Source organism: Colossoma macropomum, unplaced genomic scaffold (assembly GCF_904425465.1).
Source record: "Colossoma macropomum unplaced genomic scaffold, Colossoma_macropomum, whole genome shotgun sequence".
NCBI classification, from domain to species: Eukaryota; Metazoa; Chordata; class Actinopteri; order Characiformes; family Serrasalmidae; genus Colossoma; species Colossoma macropomum.
The window spans coordinates 28719607-28740877 of record NW_023494799.1 but is presented as its reverse complement, the minus strand read 5'-3'; the positions used below and the strand labels follow the sequence as shown (position 1 = coordinate 28740877).

The 21271-nt window shown below is 38.9% G+C and overlaps 1 protein-coding gene across 1 annotated transcript in view; it reads right to left on the bottom strand.

Annotated features, from left to right (window-relative positions):
- Window positions 1-21271, bottom strand: part of unc13a (unc-13 homolog A (C. elegans)) — a 55192-nt gene that overhangs the window by 19790 nt on the left and 14131 nt on the right. Inside the window, exons 10-27 of the mRNA XM_036586473.1 lie at window positions 16135-16884; window positions 14753-14846; window positions 13864-13910; window positions 12878-12956; window positions 10535-10540; window positions 9510-9584; window positions 9194-9413; window positions 8605-8832; window positions 6101-6242; window positions 4044-4213; window positions 3571-3686; window positions 3259-3422; window positions 2924-3077; window positions 2712-2780; window positions 2181-2270; window positions 1274-1408; window positions 726-859; window positions 478-563 (exon numbers count right to left, since the gene is read on the bottom strand). Coding sequence (XP_036442366.1) covers window positions 478-563; window positions 726-859; window positions 1274-1408; window positions 2181-2270; window positions 2712-2780; window positions 2924-3077; window positions 3259-3422; window positions 3571-3686; window positions 4044-4213; window positions 6101-6242; window positions 8605-8832; window positions 9194-9413; window positions 9510-9584; window positions 10535-10540; window positions 12878-12956; window positions 13864-13910; window positions 14753-14846; window positions 16135-16884 — 2759 coding nt within the window. The remainder of the gene's footprint in view (window positions 1-477; window positions 564-725; window positions 860-1273; window positions 1409-2180; window positions 2271-2711; window positions 2781-2923; window positions 3078-3258; window positions 3423-3570; window positions 3687-4043; window positions 4214-6100; window positions 6243-8604; window positions 8833-9193; window positions 9414-9509; window positions 9585-10534; window positions 10541-12877; window positions 12957-13863; window positions 13911-14752; window positions 14847-16134; window positions 16885-21271) is intronic.

The following is a 21271-nucleotide window of genomic DNA, read 5'->3' as shown; positions in this document are numbered from 1 at the left end:
GATTACTGTTAAAAGTACTGTTCTCTCCCCAGTCCATGTAGCCCATATATAGAAACTAAGTGGCAAAAGCAGACCATTTTGAATTCTGTTTCTGTGATGTCACTAAAATCACCACATTTACATATCCATTTTTAGCATTTTAGCTTCACCTATTCATGCTGAAGTCATAAGGGGTGTTTCTGCCCAGACTGCTTTTTGAACAAGGCCCACAAAAGGGCAGCCAATCAGAACTGAGGTCACTTATATATATTTCAGTCTTAAAAGAACAGTAACAAGGCAAAAAAACAAAAACATTAAACAGCCTGTTTAATTCTAAGGGATAAAGAGAGGTTAGAAAATAGTCATGGAAAAAATGAATTATGGTTTTGTATATGGGCCCTTTAAAACATTTGGAACCCACAGGTGATTGTTATTAAAAATGTATATCTAGAGAACTGAAAAGAACACAATAGAGACATGTCAGTATCTTAGACTCACCCTCCATGGCATACTTCATGTCCTGGGCAAACAGATTCCACATGACTTCTGCACTTATCTTCCCAACATTCAGCTCCTGGGGAAACCTGACAGAAAACAAGATAAAAAGTATAATCATAGTGAATGGAGCAAGAAAATCTAGTCTCCAAATTCTATTCATATTCTGCAAGAAATGTGAGTCATGAAAGTATAGCCCTGGCATTGTGCAGGGAAGATGGACAGTGTGAAATGTTTAGCAATAAACTCACTGGTTAAGGCAAGGGGTGTAAGAGTTCTTGTCCTCCTCAATGATGGACACAATGAGAGTGATCAGTTTAGACCAGAAGTCCAAGTTCTTGATGCTTGGACCCTGCTCCTCTGGAGGAACTTCACCTTTCTTTGACTGTGTGAGAAGAACAAACATTTATTTTACTGTAGCTAGAGGCTCAAACTCATTTTGTTTCTTCACCACAAGAAAACACCCTAAGAAATTACCTCAACGATCACTGTAATCTGAGACAGATCATTTGAGCTAACAAACAACCAAAATTATACCACTTGCTGCGGGGGAGCAAGATAGAGAATGATCTGGTGAAGATTCTACAAAATATGCCAAGAGCCTCAGTGTCACATATTTCATTCAAAGGAAATTAAGCGTTTGATATTCATGAGTCTACAATATCCTGATGTGCTAATGAGGCATGGACAAAAGTTGTAAGCTAGCTGCAGATGAGCTGAGCCCCATGCAGTCAGGGTCCACAGCAGCTATGTGCCCAAGGGGCAAGCAGGGCTGCTACACCATGGAGAAGTGGCTTACCGGGTCAGTCTGGTACTCGCGGCTGTAGAGCTCGTGGCAGTTATTGAAGATGTACTCATAGGTGGAGTTGAGACAGGCCTTCACACAGTCTTTCACAACCTGGCTAGCACGAGGTGGGCTCTGTAGCTCTTGGACCTGGGGAAACACACGGGTGTAATTCAGCTAGATGGACAATTTGTTAAAATGTGCATAATAAATTTATGTTTTCAAAGGATGGATAATAAGTGAGTAGAATCCTCTTTTAGCTCTTTTAAAGGAAATTCGACAGACTTTTCAAGATTTCTGCATAATCATACTGTTAAGATGTAAACAAGGTAAATCAGGTGGTTTGATGTGAAATGCTCCATTTGGTAGAAAGCCACATGTCTGAAGTGTTTAATGTCTCTAAAAGCTATTACAGAAGATAATTATTTTATTAAATAGTTGTGAATACCATGCCATATACCTGGTTCATGATAATTTGGCCTTAAATGTATTTTATTAAATCTATAACAGAGTGATACATGCAGAGCACTGTAATGCAAAAAGTATCCCAAAAACCTTATTATTTTCAGATTTATCACAATTTTAGTATTATCAGTATTTAAATCCCAAAAGACGTGTAAGTTCACTGATTGTTTGGAATAGTAAATAAAATGGCTATGTGTGTGCTGTAGACATTGTGACCCCTGGTTCCCATCACCGCCACAGTAAAGAAATCGATACGTTTCTCTACAATGCACCACTTGACATCAACCCTCTCTGAAGAACTTCTCAATGATTGAACTCAGCAGAAAATTTGAAAAATCTGTGGCATTCCTCTTAATAATAACAATAAAATTACTTACACAGTACTTATACAGTGCCTTCTAAGGCTGAAATAAAAGATGTACCATGTCTGTGTACTGTGTGGCTGAGAATGAGTTACCTTCATCCTGAAGAAAGTAATACTGGTCAGTAGGTCCACAGTGGACTTGAGGTCCTGCAGTCTCTCAGGGCTGCTGGCTGGGAAGTTATTCTGTGACAGTCAAAAGAGAAAATTAACAGCCAGTTCTCGGGAAGATGTAGAGAGCTGAATCTCAGGGGACAGATTACAGTATGTCCCTCTCATTCATTATCCTTTCCTGTGCAAAATCTACATAGTCCATCTTTCATGACCCTGGTTATTTCGTAACACTGTCAACTCTGCTAGCTCATGATCCTTATTCTTACAATCAGACAGCATAGAGAGGAGAACTCCCATGCCTGCAGGGAACTGGGGGAATTCCACGCTAATCTGTGTGCTGTGGTTAAAACAAAGCCCTCAGAGAGAGCCAGAGCGAGAAAGCCAGAGTGAGAGAGACCGAGCGAAAGAGCATGAAAGAGAGTGACAGAGAAGCACAGACTGAGACATAGAGACTGAGTTAGAAAGGCTGAAATAGAGACAGCGACTATAAGAGGAAATGAGAAAGCACAGTACCCTGTACATTGAGAGATCAATCCTCAGTGAATTATGTAGCTGGTCCAGAAGCTTGACGAAGCGTTCTTTCTATAAATGAAACACAAAACCCAGAAAACAAGTTTAAAACATGAGAGTACTATCATAATTCCACTGCTCACTATTCTTATTTGGGTGCTTCTCTCACTTGCTTTGATGAATATGTGCGTATGAATTGTGTATGAGTGACCTACCCCAAAGTTGGAGGCAGCAAAGCGATCGGAGGCAGAGACGTTGTTGGTGGCCTGAGTGGTGTGGGCGTAGTAGGCATTTATGTTAGCCAACAGAGTGCTCATCACAGCAGGAACTCCAGGGCACATGTACTTAGATGACAGACAAGCGAAGTGTCTAACACAAAAAAAAATAGACATATTAAATCAATCTTTCACAGATTTTACTTCAGAAAATAACTCTGTGCTGCTCTTATCCTGAGTATAAATGGCACTGATGCCAAACTAAAGTAAACTCTCTAAAGGATTAATAAATTATTATACTGATGTTATTAATTGTCCTTCAGACAGATGCTCACGTCATGGCTTGGTAAATAGATTCCACTCCGTAACGCATAGCAAATTCATCCACAATCTCCTGTGGTGTCTCTTCGAAGTAGACCTTCCAGGCATCGTCCCCTTTAGCATCTGGAATCTTCACCACACCATTATTCTGGAGGTCTGTCACATAGTGGAAGAGGTTCTGCACATAGAAAGGGATGATGTTTACCAATCTGAATTATTTTACAGACTAGATTTTTTTAAACTAAATCTGGTTGGAAAGCACCATCCATGTTAGCTCCTATACATCACTATCATTGTTGCCCATGTAAGTTGAGTGGCATACTGACCTCATGAAGGCAGGTGTACTGGACATGGTAAGGAGCCACCGTCTCCTCTCCTTTGATCTCCACGCTGATGTGCATGCGGATGGCTCCTGACACAGCAGACTTGTCTGTACGCTTGTCTGTACAAGAGGCAGACCAAAGACATGAGAAGTTAGATCTCCAGGACCAGTGTTAGTGACCACTGTTGTAGAGCAGCTGCATTGTAAAATGGTGTATAAAGTATTAATGAGAAGTTAGGCATTGGATAGACATTTAGATTTTAAACTGATATTTGATAATGTATTTATTGTACAGGAAGAGCAGAGTGGCTAGATAATGCTGGGTTGCTATGCTAAAATGTATATATATAGCAGGATTACAAATCTAGTCCCACATTTTCTATTTAATAAAAGTCTATGCACCAGCATAGACTTTAATTAACATTCTTATATTGGCTTCCCTAATACAAACATTGCGAAAGTTGAAATTTGACTCACCCAGATTGTACCAGACATCCATCTCTCCGCTCAGTGTTCGCACCTCGATGATAGTCTGCCCTAGGAAGTCATCCGACTCTCGCTTGAACTTCTGCTTCACACGTGATTTGATGTCATCGTCCTCGTCCCACACTCGCACTTTGATTCGATCTGAGGAGTTGTGGCACTCGCTGAAAGTAGAGATCAGACTCGGCCTAATTTATATCCTCTTACATCAAATGGTTTCCTTGCAATCTGAAGCTAGTTCCTTACAGTCTTTCTCAACAGCATAGACATATTTCCTGAAATAATGCACATTGTTCCCTAAACTACAAACACATAACCAAAACTAGACATCAAACATCTACAAGAAGATTCAAATATTTGTCTTAAAAACATGTTACCTTCCATCTAAATCAAACTGTGCCCTCATAGGTGCTCTTTCCCACTGGGGAAATCAGTTAAAACACTACCATAACAACCTGTTACTGCAATAAATAAAGAGACACAACAATCTGTATATTTTGATCATGCAACCCAAATGTGCTGTAAACACAGGTAAAAACATACTGTAAATGGGAAAAACGGATTAACAGTTATAGAAGTTTAACACATAAAATAAAGAGTAAAAACTTATACACGTACATAATTCAAGAAATCACATGCATACACATCTCTTCCTGTCTTGTTGTAGTCTACTACTTTTTAATTCATGAGTTTACAGTACATATACAGTGCTGTGAAAAAGTATTTGCCCCTTCCAAACCTTTTGCATATTTGTCATACTCAAATGTTTCAGATCATCAAACTACTTTTAACATCAGACAAAGATAACCTAAGTAAACATAAAATGTTTTTCAGGTTCAATTTCACTGTCCACACAGGCATGATTACAGCCAGACCTGATGAATCTAAACATCATTTAAATAGAACCTGTCTGCCAACGTGAAACAGGCTAGAAGGTCTCAAAAATCAGCACATGATTTCATATTCTAAAAAGTTTCCAATACAGATCATTGAAATCTACCAGTCTGGACAGGCTTACAGAGCCATTGCTAAGGTTCTGGGACTTCAACAAACCACAATGCAAACCATTATCCACAAATGGAAAAAATTTGGAACAGTGGTGAACCTTCCCAGGAATGGCCGGCCAACCAAAATTTCACCAAGAGCGCATCAAAGACTAAGGGTAACTAAGGAACCCAGACGAACATCTAAAGAACCGCAGGCCTTACTTGCCTCAGTTCAGGTAAATGCACACAATTCCACAATGAGAAAGACACTGGGCAAAAATGGCATCTATGTGAGAGCTGCAAGGTGTAAATCACTGCTGACCAAAAAGAACACAAAGGCTTGTCTCACATTTGCCTGAAAAAATCTACAATTGTGGGATAATATTCTGTGGACTGATGAGTGAAAGGTGGAACTTTTTATAAGACATGGGTCCTGTTACATCTGGTGTAAAGCTAACACTGCATTCCACCATAAGAACAAACCAACAGTCAAACATGGTGATGGCAGTTTGATGGTCTGGGGCTGCTTTGCTTCTGCAGGACCTGCATAATTTGACATACCTGATGGACCCAGGAATTCTGCCTATCCGCCTGTCAGTTTGTGACTTAAAGTTCAAGTGCAGTTAAGTTATACAGCAGGACAATGATCTAAAGAACACAAGCGAGTTGACCTGAAAATTAAGATTTTGGAGTGGCTGAGTCAAATTCCTGACTTGAGATGCTGTGGCAAGACCTTAAACAGGCAACTCATGCTCGAAAACCCTCCAAATTAGCTGAATTAAAACAATTCTGCAAAGAAGAGTGGGCAGAAAGTGATGTAAAACACTCACCGTAAGTTATCACAAATGTTTGATTGCAGTTGTTATTGCCAAGGGTGGCACAATCAGTTATTAAGTTTAGGGGGACGATTATTTTTTCACATAGGTGATACAGGTTTTTAAAAATCTTTATCTCCAATAAAAGGAATGATAATTTAAAAGTTTAGAAAACTATAATAAGAAGAATCATGTAATTGTATGTTCATTAACATTTAAGACAAACATTTTAGCAAAAGCAAACACTTACAAATTGAAGGACTCATCCCACACAGGGTTAAGGTTGCCGTAGATGGTCTTAGTCCTTTTCTTGGTTTTGCCCACTTGCACTGTGACGTAGGGGTCACTGGAGCCAGTCTTATCCTTGGCCTGGAGGCCCTGGGCACATAACACTGTGGAGAGTAATGGATTTAGGGCACAGCTCAATTGCTCTTTCATATTGTTACATCAGCCAAAATCTTTCTGATCCAGCAGCAGCATGCAAAAACTTACAAACTTATTCTAAAACAAAAATACAATTAGTTGGTGATAGTTTCTCAAAACCAGTTACTGTTGGCATATGACCATAACAACTGACTGTTGTTTTTTACTGACATGGTCAAATTTTCAACAATTTTACCAAGGTGCCTGATTTTTCTTTGTTGACATAATGTATTTAAAACAAAACAAGATCTATACAGCTTTGCTGTCATACATTTCAACATATCTGCTTTAGTAAATGCTTGAAAATCTCTGCAAAACATTAAAGCTATTTCAGAGCCCCCCAGTGTTGTTAGTTATGATAGTTTTTGAGAGCACTTTATATGCATCTAACATGAAGTGCAGCTACAATGTCTATGGAAAGCACCAGGACAAACATCCCTAAATCCAAACAGCAGCACACGCTCTATCTCCAGTCAGTGCATTTTGTTTGCATGTTGCCCAAAAAACAAACAACTAAAGACACCGCTGCATTTTTTTTCTATGGTGCTGGTTTTAGATCTGCAGATTTAGCAAACAAGAGAGTAAACAATTTTAAGTGCTTTGGACAAGCCTCTTTTAAGTTCTTTGCTCAAAACATTTTTCTCTCTGCACAGAGCTCTTCATGCATTTACATTCATCTCCTTTGCTATTTTCAAGTCAGCAAAACAGTCACCCACGCACTCATCCATAATGCTCAAAGGTGGGTTGTTCTGCATAACAAATGTCGAGCCTATGCAACACCATGTTTTGATCCAGAGGAATCTTGGTTTATATTCTTGTTAGTGAGTGAATTTGCCCAATTATACATGGATTCATATGCACAGTGGTATACTAGGGTTTAGGCACCACTGTAGATTTTTGACATAAAAAGAAGTAAACACAACCTCGGCAGCAAAATATTAAACAATAACATTGTTCTGCATATGCAGTTATAAAGTAATAAAGTCTTAGAAATTGATTAGATTGTTAGACCTCGATTGACTCTTTAGGAGTGGTTAGGCAGGTCAAGAATTCCAGAGCATAATAAATTTTCTGATAATTCAAACCTTGTGCTAACACTCAACAGCTATGAGCTCCTCTAAGCAGCTGGCTGAGGACCTGAAAATGAATCTAACTGTTGCCTACAAGGCAGGGAAAGGTTATAAAAAGATATTAAAGTGCTTCTGGTTTACAGTTTTCACTGTCTGAATTGTAATTAAGAAATTGCAGTTAAGGGAAACTGTAGAAGTCAAGGCAAGATCTTAAGACCAAGAAAACTCTCAGCTAACACTGCTCATATGCTAGCCAGAAAGGCAAAGTAAAACTGCCATATGATAGCAAAGCACTTGAACAGCATCTGATGTAAAGAACACTTGCCAAATGTTAAGCAGATGGGTTAATCTTTTATGCTTTGGGGTTGTGTGGCAGCTGGTACTTGAGGAAACACTGACTGGGTAGACGGAAGTATGGATTCCACTAAATATCAGCAAATTCTAGAAACACAGTCAGTAAAGAATGAAGCTGAAAAGAGGCTGCCTTCTACAACAGGACAATGATCCAAAACACATATCATGGAGCACTTCAAGAAACACAACCTGAAGGTTTTGTAATGGCCCTCACAGTTGTCTGACTTGAACATCACTAAAAATCTCTGAGTAGATCTTAAACATGCTGTGCATGCAAGATGGCCCAAGAATATCGCATAACTAGAAAGTCTTCTGCAAGGAAGAGTGGTGGGTGGAAATTCCTAGAATAAAAAGAATAGAAAGACTCCTAGATGGCTACAAAAAGCATTTGTGAGCTGTGATATAATCAAATATAAAATAACTGCACATTAACACTTGCAGTAAAATGCTATTTTTTAAAACAGTTTACTGCAGAGGCTGTGTTTATTCTTATATTGTCTTTACTTTTTACCTAAAAATCATCAAAACATGTAATTTGGCCAAAGGTACCCAAATGTTTGCATAGAACTGTATGTGACAAGTATATAATACATACTACTACATATTTTGTATAGTAATATAAGAGTAGTACGCAATAAAACAAGAACTGGTTGTATATAATAAAAAATTTAAGGACAGTCAAAATTACCAAGGATTAACAGACGCTTGCCATTTTGTTATGTACTTTCTGTAAATTTGAGCATAGTCTGCAACCTTGTATACGACAAAAGTAGTTTACATGATGACTTTCTTTTTGTCCAACAGATAATCTAGGTCAGAAAAACTATCCCTCATTGTACAGCTAGACTGTGACGTGAGCAGTCACAGAACGGCCGATGTGTGCCAGTGTAGGTAGGTGACTCTTGACCTGTGATGCTGATCTTGGCTGACCACTTGGATGTTCCATCCAGGACGCTTTGTTTGACCTGCTTCATCGTTGCGACGTGAGTGGCCTTAATTACTCCAAACACATCCTGGATGAGCTCGAAGATCTCTGGCTTGTTCCTTTCTCGGATCTTCATGCGGTCCTTCAGCACCATAATGATGTTCTGTGTGCGGTCCTCTGCACCATGCTTAGAACTTTTCTCTGCCGCTCCTGAAAGACAGGAAATAAACAGAGTGAGGGAGAGATGGAAGGATGTGAGGAAAGTTTTAGAACTACTGCACAAACAACTTGACTGAGACTCATTAGCAATTCATTAGTGAGCTTCAAAACATCTCCAAAGTTCAGACAAAAAAGCAGACACTGCATAAACTAGATTTCAGAACAAATTAAATCTGCATAATGATCCCCACTGCAGAAAATAAAACACAAACTACCTGTAATAAATTTCGGTAGAATGTCTGTACAGTGAGAATGGTATCATATATTCACTTGGTGAACACAGAAAACAGGGACCAAACAGACAAAGATCAAAGATCTGCAGTGATGTTTTTCCCACGACATGAGGCCTTACTCTGCAAACAGTCAGCGTTCAGCAGGTCCTGGCACTTCTCATGGCATTTAACCCCACACTCTGTACAGCGCATGCCCTGCCGTGCGATTCCCCACAGCAGCCCCTCACACTCGTAGCAGTAGGTGGGTGTGGTGGCTGTCCACACCTCGAAGTTATGGGGTGTAGTGCAAGAGATGGGATAGATAAGAGCCTGGAGGGTCTTCTTATATACATGACTCTTCTGCACATGGGGATATAACAAATCAAGTCAGTAAAAAAAAAAAGGTAAATCAAACAGAGATGAGGAAAAAGAGGGTGAAAGAATGTGTGAGCATACCAGCTCTTCATTGTTGAGAGTGCTGGAGGCCATCGCTGAGGTGATTCCAGCCTTGCGGGAGTTCTGAACGAGGGACTGAAGGAGAAAACAAAAAATTAATATGTATAACATGGTGCAAAAGTCAGAGACCACCCTCTGTTTATTGAATTTCCAGTCAAAGCAGCCATTGAGTACAACTTCTTTATTTTTAAACAACAGAAAGAAATAGAAAACATAATTTTAACAGAAAATTACCCAGAAGGCTTCAAGGTGTATTAAATATACTTCCAAACTTTTCAGTATTTAGTGTGTCCAGCCGTTGCAATTATTGCAGCTTCCATTCTTTTCAGGGGACTTGTTTTCAGTTTTTCTAAGAAATTAAAGTTCAGTCTTAGAAGTTGGTTGCATTTTCTGCTTCTCATAATGAAAGTAATCTCAATTATAAATTTGGTCTCATCAGTCCATAAAACCAGATGTCTAGCAAGGCGTTCCAGAGCAACTGTTCTTCTTTTTGTCTATTTTCTTTTCTCAGTATCAACTTCTTGACTCATACTTTAAGACTTCTTTGAGACATCTTCTCACAGCAGAAGGCTTTAAGTAGTGTTTATCTGATGGGGACCGTTTTGGTGGTCTACGAGCTCCTTACTTGTTAGAAGTCCCATTCTCACTGTACCTTCTATTAATTCTTTGAACTCCAGTTTTGGAAATTCCAGTTTTTCCACTTTGTTTTTACCTTCCCCTTCTTTATGCAAGTGCATCATTTTACATCTAATCTCCCCAGAAATAATAATGTACTTAACAGTTGTTTTGACTGGAAATTTCTCAAATAATAGGCAGTATCTGACTTTCTGTGTATATAATCTTCAGTCAAAATATCTAATTCTAAATATGCTATGCATACATGGAAATCATGTAATGCTTGGCTAATCATTAACTGAATAGGACACAATATCAAAATGTTCTTTATGTGTATATGAAGAAAGACAATTCTCTATTATCATGTAACTTTTTCCCAACTATAACTCAAAAAAATAATAAAAACTCACCATTGCCTGTTGTACATGAAGTGTTTGGGGCAAAGAAAAAGAAAAAAGAAAACAAGGCATTACTATGAAGACAAATTCTCAACATCCAAAACCCTTTTTAAATAAATCAAAGTACAATCACATTAATAAAACAGACAAGCCTTTGTGAAAAAGCCTTTGAGAGATCAATCCAAAGTCATCATAAGGCAATAGAGACTGTCTGATCTAAAATGAACAAGCTCTGAAAAGTGCTTGCGTAACCGCAATATAGGGACTAAGAGTCAGATGGAAAAGAGAGTGAAGAGGAAAATAGGCAGAATAGAAAGTGGAGAAGAAGAAGAAGAGTGGGAGGAAAAGGAGAGGAAGAGGTGAGCAGGGAGGCCAGTCTTTTGTGTCCCAGATGAATTGTGTTTGACATGCATTTTAATCCTATTCCTGTCAGCACTTGTTTCTGTCAGGCTGGCCAGCTCCAACATGGAGAGCTCCCATGGTTGACAGTAAGCTGGATTAAAACAGACAAACCGCTGGACTATTTAGTGCAGTATGCAAATTTTTTCCCTCTTCAACAGGGATTCAGAGCGTGGAGCAGAGAGTGGTGCTGCTGCCTTCTCTGACACAGCATGTAACAGTGCTCACGTCAATCGTGATCGGTTTAAGTCAGAGCGTTCAGCCTGAGTCAGAAGTTTCACAGTTAGGTCTGTTCAGTTTCAGCCAGCGGTGTTCACTTGAGTCAGACTCAAAACTTGGAGAGCATTCAGAGACTGAACAGTCTCCTTCGTCTAAGGTTGCTTCCTTTAGTCCATTTACTGCAACCTTGATTCTGAAATGTTCTGAATCAAGTATATCATCTAGCAGCACCCACATATCCCTGTCCTGCCATCCTTGGAGTAGTACTGGGCAATTTTAATAAAATTCATTATCAGTACTTTGCCAATATGTCACGGTATCATGATAAGTCTGCCTTAATAAAGTTAATGAACCCATGTTTTGGCATAATGAGCTCTGGAATACTTTGTTAAATTAAGCCTCACAAACCTAACAAAGCTTGTGTTATGTGGACTGTCTTAAAATGACACTGAAGGGAACTTTAGACAGTATTGTTAACCAGACAGAAACCCTATGCTTCTATTTTACATTCTTTTCTCATTTAATACAAATATGTTTCATTACAAATGATAACATCAGCATAACAAGTGAAAGAAAAGTAGAATCTCTAAAATATTTACATGAATTTCTGAATGTCCACTTGTTGCTTTAATGACAGCGATAACACGATAAAAAACAGATCTTTTTGTCCAAAGACCTTAACATGATCAATGCCACAAATCTGCTTAAATTTAAATAGAGTAGAATTTTGAATAGTATTCTTCATCAAATTAAAATAAAAAAAATCCCAGATTTTCAATGTGGGCTCAGACTTTTGGACATCACTGTATTTTGAACTATTTTTAAAGCACTTTAATTAAGTATGTTTTTGTTATCCATCACTACTGCTAAAACTAAAAAAACAATATTAATGCATGACAGCAATAGGCACACTGGTATCTGCTGTTTTTGGGACTAAACTCCCTGACTCGACCACACTGAGTAGTCTCTTGTCTAAGATTGATGGTATTTTTGCTACAAGAAAAATGAAATCCCTTTACAATCTGAGGCAGTAAATGGATATTGTTATTCATTTCTCAAAGAAAGAGACTTATCATCGTCAGATGTGATAATGCTGAGAAGCAGAGAGGGAGTATGTAGACAGCCATGACGTGATTTTGTACAGAAAGGGAAAATAAAAGAGAAAGTGAGAGAGAGAGAGAGAGAGAGAGAGAGAGAGAGAGAGAGAGAGAGAGAGATGTGCTGCTTTAGACACTCCATCTTCTCGGAGTCAATCACAGAAAGAAACAACTCTTCAAACAATGACAGAGGAACACACACGCATCACCACGAAATATACAGGTTCAATAAAACTAGAACCACAGGTGAAGAGATCTGGGATATAAATAGAAATGTAAGTGAAGAATCAAGAATAAATTACAAACAAGTTCAGAAAGTAGGCCAAAGAGGGGAAACAAGGTAAAGAGGCAAAGAGTGGAAACAGGTTCACACATAGAATACATAGCTAAGCAAGGGAGTAGAGATTTTGAGAGAGGGAGTGAACAAAACTCATTAATCAGAGTTGAAACTTGAGCTGAGTAAGTCTCAATAATGGTCAACCCAGGAACCAGGAGTGACCAAACCCTGCCAGCCAAACAGGATCATCTCACTGATGGGTTATAAGCCTACAGGGCTGCTGGGCTGTTAATACCATGAGAGTGCAGTTTATGTAGAAACCTTGAGCAGAGCAAGAACACTGTGACCATCAACATGACTCACCAAATCTCGGACCAGAGGGATGGCCTTCCGTTTGCGCAGGTCAGGCATGCTGTCTATGCTGTACAGAGCTCCTCCAGGCCTGCGCAAAGACACAGGTGAAAAGAGCTGAAAATGAACCTTTTATCATCACCCTTGTGTTCAACATAGTTCATTGCTTGTTGTAGGCATGTTTGAGGGCATCGCATTGTGCAACTTATTTATTTATGCATTTATTTATTTATTTATTTGTTAATATATAGTACTGTGCAAATGTTTTAGGCATCTAAGCAAATTAGAATGAAAAAGCTGTTTATCTGGCGAGTAAGCATTTATTTGCTCTGAAAAAACACTAATATTAGAATACATAGAAATAACATTAATATAAAAATTAGTGACTTTACATATCTCAATGTGTTCGTTTAACCATGCCTAATTATCTCCTTATGGCAGCCTAGTATTAATTGTAGTTATCATACAACACTTGATTTGGGTAATTAATGCTTCTTTGCCCTGAATCAAGTGTGCTGGCGATTGAATTTAACAAATCCATGTGATGGCTGAGGGCATCGAGGAGAAATCTGGAACCAAACTTTGCTCTTCAAACTAGATCACAATATATGTCTACTACTTTTTTCAAAAATAAAAAATTCTTGCTTTTTACTGTACTTATGTTTGTCGGCATCTATTCTAATGATATATATTTACTGGCAAAAACAAACAATTGCCAATGTAAGTGGTTTACACTCTGTGATTAGGTGCCTAAGACTTTTGCACAGTGCTGTATACTGACTCACTTGCTTTCCAGGTGACTAATTTTTCCAAGTCAATTACAGTTAAAGCTGTAGACATTAGTGCAAATTGAAGTTCGGGTTTTGTAGCTGTTGAGTCTCTCTATGAGCTTAAGCATCATTCTGTTTTCCCAAAGGTATTGTTCACATGCGTCACTGGGCTTTTGGCCAAAAATGACATTACTTTCAGCACTCTTTTACTTTCTCCATGTCACTCACCCAGCTTGTAGAAACAGTGATGCCAGTCCAGGAGTTTCGCCCCGGGCCTGCAGACACCAGAGACACAGGTTCAGACTCAGAGGTGCATCAATTATCTCTTCCTCCCTCTGCTAGACTATATTAAATTCCTCAATTACAACAATTCGAAACCCACAGCCTGTTATTTTCGTTGGGCATTGCTTCTATTAGAGGAAAAGGCCATAGTTTGATTTGTGACTGGACCCAGAAGGGGCCTGGAGATGTGCGCCTGCTGCTCTCATTGACGTCATAGGTAGCCCTTGTGCATAATGAAACCGGATACATGTGCTAGCTTTAACTTTATCTACGATCATCATTTTCCCATAACTGCAAATCCATTTCCCAAGCTGAAGGCAGCAGTTCCTCAGCAGGGAGACTGCTTACTTCAGTCCACACAGAGACACACCCACCTTTCTGACAGCTTATCCAGCCTTGGCCAATCAGGAGAGAGCAAGACAATCGCTATGGCAATGACACAAAACTGAAAAGAAAAACACAAAACAACAATGGGGTGGAAGACGAACATAAATAAAGGGCAAACTTAAAGTTCAAAAGAAAACTGAATAACAATCAAATAATTAACAAATGATTTCATATAACAACAGAAAGAATAATAGAAATGGAAAACACAGGCAAGCAAAGGAGTGAAAACACACACAAAAAGTGCTAATGGAGTGATTCTGGCAAACAGAACCGAAGTGAGGGCTAAGAAAAAATCCACACAAATAGTTTGCTCTGCTCTTGCTGTATGTGTCCCTTGGCTGCCCTAGGTCAGCTTCACCGAACCGCATCCACTCTCCGGCGAAACACGAAAAACAGGGCAGCCCAGGGAGTCGGTGCCAGTGTCTGGATGGGTGACACTCTCACTCACCTCCTGCAGTTGAAGGCGCACCCTGTTGAAGAGTCGCAGCCAGTTAGCTTTGGCCCTCTCAGCAGGGTCCACCAGCTCATCACGCCTCGTCACACTGAAAAAAAGAGACAATGAATATTATAGCTAAAATGTTACATTAGGGGCCCAATATATTCTTTTTTGTCTTGCTGTATTGTTGTCTTTACCTTATTATACCAAATAAGTTAGTGATTCCCTGTGTTTTGAACGTACATCACTCCTGCCCTGCATTTGCGCTTTACTTGCTCAAACACACCTGATCCCACTAATAAGCTACTCAACAAACCTTTCCTGAGTTGAAGTGGGTGTGTTAGAGCAAGGACAACCTTCATCTTACTGTAATAATCAGCAGCTGAAAGTAGTTTAGAACAAATGATCTTTGACACAAAGGCTTGTTGTGCTACTTAGTTTGTTGTTCATGAACGCCTTTCATTCATGTGACGTTTTTTATTACGATGTGCACGTGGTCATTTCATGTTTGTTCACATTAATCATAGATTTGAGTCACTCAAATACACAAATGTGAGCCATTAAGTTAGAAATATCAGATCTGAGCAAAAATTGGATTTTTTTTCCCAATACTTTTTGCTCTGTGGATACGAGGTTAGCTTTGACTGCTTAAAAAGCAATCACTTCCCACTAAGTCTAGCTTATTCTAGATTGACTTTATTGGATACTAGAAGAGATGGCACAAATCTGATACTTCTTTCTGATACACTTTCCATCTTCTATCGGTATCGGGCCGTTATCAGCAGAAAATGCTGGATCAGACATTGGATGGAAAAAAACAATTAATCTGATCTACTTCTGTAACAAATCTAGCTCGAAACACCACACACTCACATTGTGTCAATGAGAAATAGCTAATTTTAAAGTTAAGTAGTTTTTAAAAAGAAAACATTGGATCGATGTCAGCTGATACTCAAGGACCCAATATCGGTATTGGTGTCATGCAATCTCTGGTTACCACTATTATCCTGTATTCAGCACAAAGTTAACTAACTATGGCTGTCACTATTACTCAATTAAATCAAGTACTTTTTTTTTAAATCATCCTTTAAATTTTCATTTTCCATGAGACCCAGCAGCATCTCCAAATGTGCATATGTTTGTAGCTAAAAATGTCATGTGCATGAAGTAAAACTAAATGTATTCTGTTATAAATTGTGTATATATGATTACTCAAACAATCGTCAAAATAATTGCTAGACAACTCGATTACTAACACAATTATACCGGAGCTCCTCTATCAGTACAGACCCTCTCACACCCTTTCTTTGTCACTGAATCTCTTCCAGTACTTTGCACTAGACTTTCTTTGCCATGGTTTTGCTGACTGCTTTCAGTCTTTCATTATTATTCACCTTTCTGGGGGAGCCTCGGTTTTCTCAGGCAGGGCTTCAGGTGGGTGCTCAGTGGCTGAAGGCTCAGCTGGAGGATGGTGCTCCTCCATGGGCTTTGCTGGAGGTGTCTGTGGAAGTGCTGCAGGGGCAAAGGGTTCCTGCTTGGAGTCCAGGGGTGGGCTGGGGGGTTTGCTAAAATCATCGAAGCTCTGCTGCTTTGGCACAGCCTCCGTGTGAAGCTCCGTGGGCTGGAATGGTGGCTGGGTTTGTGGGGGCTGCTGCTGGTGCAGAGACGTCTGCTTCTCTAGAGGTGGCCGGCTACTGGAGATCTCTGGAGCCAACGAAGGAGCCACGCTGGTTGGGGTGGGCGTGTAGGGCAGATCTTGGTCCTCGCTGAGCATGCCGTCCAGAGGGTACTCTTCATCCTCCTCATAGACCATTCCCTCCTCCTCTTCCTCATAGGGGTAATCCCCTTCCTCCTGCTCATAGATCTCTCCATCTTCATCCTCGTACAGAGCGCCTTCTTCCCCACCATCTTTGATGTAGCTGCCCTCATCACTATAGACGCCCTGAGGCTCATCTGGGTCCCAGCCAGGTGAGTCTTTGCCGTAGCTGACCGAGGAGTGGCAGGAGTGGTAGGAATCGTTCTCGTCGTAGAACTCTCCTGAACCGCGGAAGCTCTCACCATCCTCGGGGCCGAACTCCTCGCTCAGCTGGGAGCTGCCACGGCTCAGCTCACCCGAGGAGGCATAGCGGCTGGAGCCTGTGGGGCTGCGGAAAAAAGGGAGCAGTCAGACACAAGTGGGAAGGCAACCGGGGAAGTGGAACTAGGACAGGTGCGGTTCATTAGGAGAAGAGTGAGAGTGTCAGGGGAAAAAAGTGGGAGCACTGACAAAGAGGTAAAAGGTACAGGTTCTGTCTGTGTGTTTGTGTGTGTGAATGCAGGAGTGTGGAAGACCAGTGCAACATAACGGAAAAGAAGTTCAAGTAATTAACAGTAATTAAGTAACACTGATTTGTATAAGAAGCAGACAGCAAATCTCAGATACAACACATTAACAAAGAAGCTGCCCTCTACCACTGAGGGAACTCAAAACACAAAAGCAACGTAAGACCCAAGAAACAGTCTATAGTGATAACAAATTCGTTCATCTTAGGGTGAGAGAGGGAGAGAAAGAGAGACAAGAGATATATTTTTTTGACCAAATGAATCAAATATTTCATAATTAAATACAGTCACATGTAAATGTTTGAATACCCAAATATCAAATGTTCCTGATTATCTAGTTAACACATCTTCTACAGGAAACAAACTTAAATATGACATTTTTCTGCAAATTATAGTGCACAGTTTCTATTTATTTGTGGAGTTGAACATAGTGGATAAAAATAAAACAAACATAAAATGTGCCCTAACTTTTGCACAGGCCACATCTTATATTTTATTTTTTTCCAACATGTTGAATTCAGCAAATAAATAATAGAAAAATAAAGTGTGTATTAAAATGAAAAAGTAAGCTCTCTGTAGAAGATGTGTACTTGGTCAAGAAAAAAAATGATTTGACCAGAAGTGCCCAAACTTTTACATACGACTGAATATAGTGTGATGTGGCAATAAATAAATAATGGTATAAATTAAAATTAACGTAAATAATTAAATGTGACAAAAAATGTATTTTAATGAATGAGTGTAATTATTAAATTATGTAAATAAATATGTATATTTATGTATTCAGCTATTTATTTCATTCATATTAAAGGCATGAAAAACAGCTTTTTAAACTGTCATTTTGGCACATCAAACTACAGAGACTGGTGTTTGGTAGAGTATTTGTGGAAAGACCTATAACAGCTGCAGTTTAACATGGCCACTGCTGCTCCTCAGTTCAGTTACTGATGGCTAAAGTTCAGTAGCTTAAATAAAGCTCCTTTTTAGTTTATTTTAACTTAATCTAATTGTCATTTATTGCCCACAGCACCATATTTTCCAACAACTCCCCAACAGCCTGGCTACAGTGATAAAGGAAGAGACAGGTCACTATGAAAAGTGAATAGGAAAGCTCGTAACGCCCAACATGTCGTCTGAGAAACGCCCCCTGAATGAAAAGAGCCAATCGGCTTGCTGATTATGCTGCATGGAAATAAAGCCCCCCTCTACTTGGGCTCAGTTGTGAAGATATGTGTAAGTGCAGTAGCCACATTGACCAAAAACACAAAGCCATATTTTTTTGTGTGTTATTGGGATATTTGTCTGTTTTTACCAGTGATTTCAACAATGTTTTGAAATGCTAAATTGGCCTTGAGTTTCTCCACGCTAAAAAAAAATACAAGCCGATCTTGTATGACTGGTAATAACTGCCTTGTTACCGAAGTGGCTGCCGAGTGGACAGATTTTCATATAAGGAGGACTTTGACAATAGCCAGAATTAAGTTAGAATGTATGCCTTTGTTCAAACAACAGTTGTGCTCGAATGTTGTCGACATAAACTTTTTTGTTCATTTAAGAGGGCATGTCTTGAAGATATCCATAGTGAGAACTATGATCTAAAAAAGGCTCTCAGCTTCTCCTATAAGATGACTTTTTTGCTCCAGTTTAAAATCACAGTATTATCTGTTTGTCCAACAAACAGAATAATTCCCAGACAGAGTGACTGGCACCAAAATATCCTAGCTTCTGATGCTTCTTGTTCATATCACAGCTTATTGGTTTGGTTCATATCATATCAATTGTTTATTTTTTTGGAGAAGTTTAATAGAAGCCAAGAAAACAAAGTTATTAAAAAAATTATGCCCGGGGTTGGTGTTAACTGTATGTGTACTGAATCTACAGTTAGCTACCTAGTTAGCTGAAAGTGATGTAACATTTAGCTCACTTTATTACCTTTTAATTAGTTAGCTAGTTTGCGTTAATTCAGTTTGGTAGTTATGTCTCGGTCCTAATTTTGTATTTATTAATTTATTGCACCATTATGCCACATATTTATTTGTTTATTCATTTACTTAATTAATTTTGTCAGAAAAAAAAAATAAACCCTCCATAGACAGACTAATTTCAACCTCACAGATTATAGGTCATCAGATTCAATAATGATTAAAAGACAAGAAGAATAGCTGGAAAGTTTAACAGGCGCTGAGCCACAAACAGAGAATGTACCTGATTTGCTGACAGAAGAAAATATGAGTAGCTCACACACCACCCACTCATAGACTGCACAAACAATTTATACCTATTGAGTTAACCTGAACTCAACTATTTATCTTTTGACACCTTCAGTCTCACTCTTACATACTCACACGCGCACCCACACACACACACACACACACACACATACACACATACACACACACACACACACACAATTTCCACTGTAGCTGTGTCTCAAATCGAGTACTTCTATAGTGTGTTCTCTCTGGGAAATACAATAGTGATGCACTGTATATTAATACCGGGCTGAGACCACTGCAGACTGAAATTTTCAAAATATCCTTAAAACTCATAGACCGAGACACAAACGCAAAGTAGGAGCACAAAGAGTTTATATTTTCATTGATAACCCTTAGAATTCAGTTGTCACTGGTGTAACAAAAACAGTTGATGCTACCAAAAAAATGTAAATGTTAAAGGTTTACACTGTTCAAAAGTAAATTGCATGTTACTATAGTTGTATAAAATAGTATAGTGATGTCTATGTTTAGCCTAGCAACCTATTGAGTTCTTTAGTCAGCGATTAATAGATGTTTATAAATAGAATAAAATTGCAACTCGGTGACACCGAGTCACTCTAACGTTACACTGTTAGCCTTAGTATAAGCTCATCTACTGTTTTAACCCAGAGTACTTAAATGTCTTCCCTTTTAAATAACCAAAGTTGTCTTAAATTTGTTCATTCTTAATCATAGCTCATTAAAACACATGGAGAAATTCTGCCTGAAATGTGGATTTTAGACTTTTGCTGCCAAATTTGTGTTCAAGGGGAGACCTTTTATGATTGGAATTCGATGAGCAGGTACTGTTGTGCAACAAATGACACAAATAGAAGAAAAAAGATTTATTTTATTTTATTTATTTTATTTTACTTACAAATACAAATATGTAAATGTATTACATTTATATAGTACAGAAAAACTACTAATAACTTGGGTTCTAAGGGTAAACACTGGTGTTTTACTTGAGTATCTGTAAGCTTTAATGATAATGATATTGCACTGGCACTACAAGGCTAACAAATTCAGGAGCTCACAGAGCTGTACTTTTAAAACATGTATTATTATTTTTAAAATACCCAAGAGAAATATTTTGGTCACTATGCTTGAGTAACTGAGGCTGCCCCTAAGAGCTAACACTAACACTAGAGCAAACCGGTGCAGTAGATAATGGCTCTACTTAATTTGCTGAGGTAACATTAAGAACAGATACAAATACTTTTTTTCCATTGTTTTTGGTTCTAGCTTACCCCAGCTGGAGTAGTTGCTAGTTACTATGCTAGTTACAGCTGCTCTAACTCTGCATTCTCACACTTATGTTTTGTTGTACTTAATCTTAAACAGGAGGAAAACTGTCGCAATTTACAGCTCTCTTACAAAGTTAACAGTGTTTCACTCAAATGTTTGCCTATAAATTTTCTCCCTGATTAGCCAACGTAACAAATACCTGACTAATGATTTCAGGTTTAAAAAACTGTCACCTGGAATGGTTAACCGAGTATTGTAGTGTCCTTGCACTTCCCTACTGTTTGCCTGGAGGAATGATTCAATGACATAAGTCACTTCGAAATTTGTCATTTTCATTTAGTGTAAACAGTTAATGTTAGATTTGAGACAATACTACCCGTAAAAAAACCACAAACTAGATAGTTAAGTACAAAGTGTAGAGTGTGAGAACATGATGCATAGTGCTTGAATTGAGACACAGGGTCTATTTCTCACCAAACACGTCTATCAGCTCTTTTCTTTCATATACCCTCATAATTACCAGCACAGAACAAAGAGTATGCTAGTGAACCCAGAGTAGATCATGCAGTAAAACGTGCCCCCTTCTGCCACGGCCCGATCCATCCACGCAGCTTTGCCAGCTGCCAGCTCTGGGCTTGGGCTTTCTAACAGCTCTGTAATTACTGTAGCTGAAGTTAGACACACAGAATCATAGAGTGGCAAACTA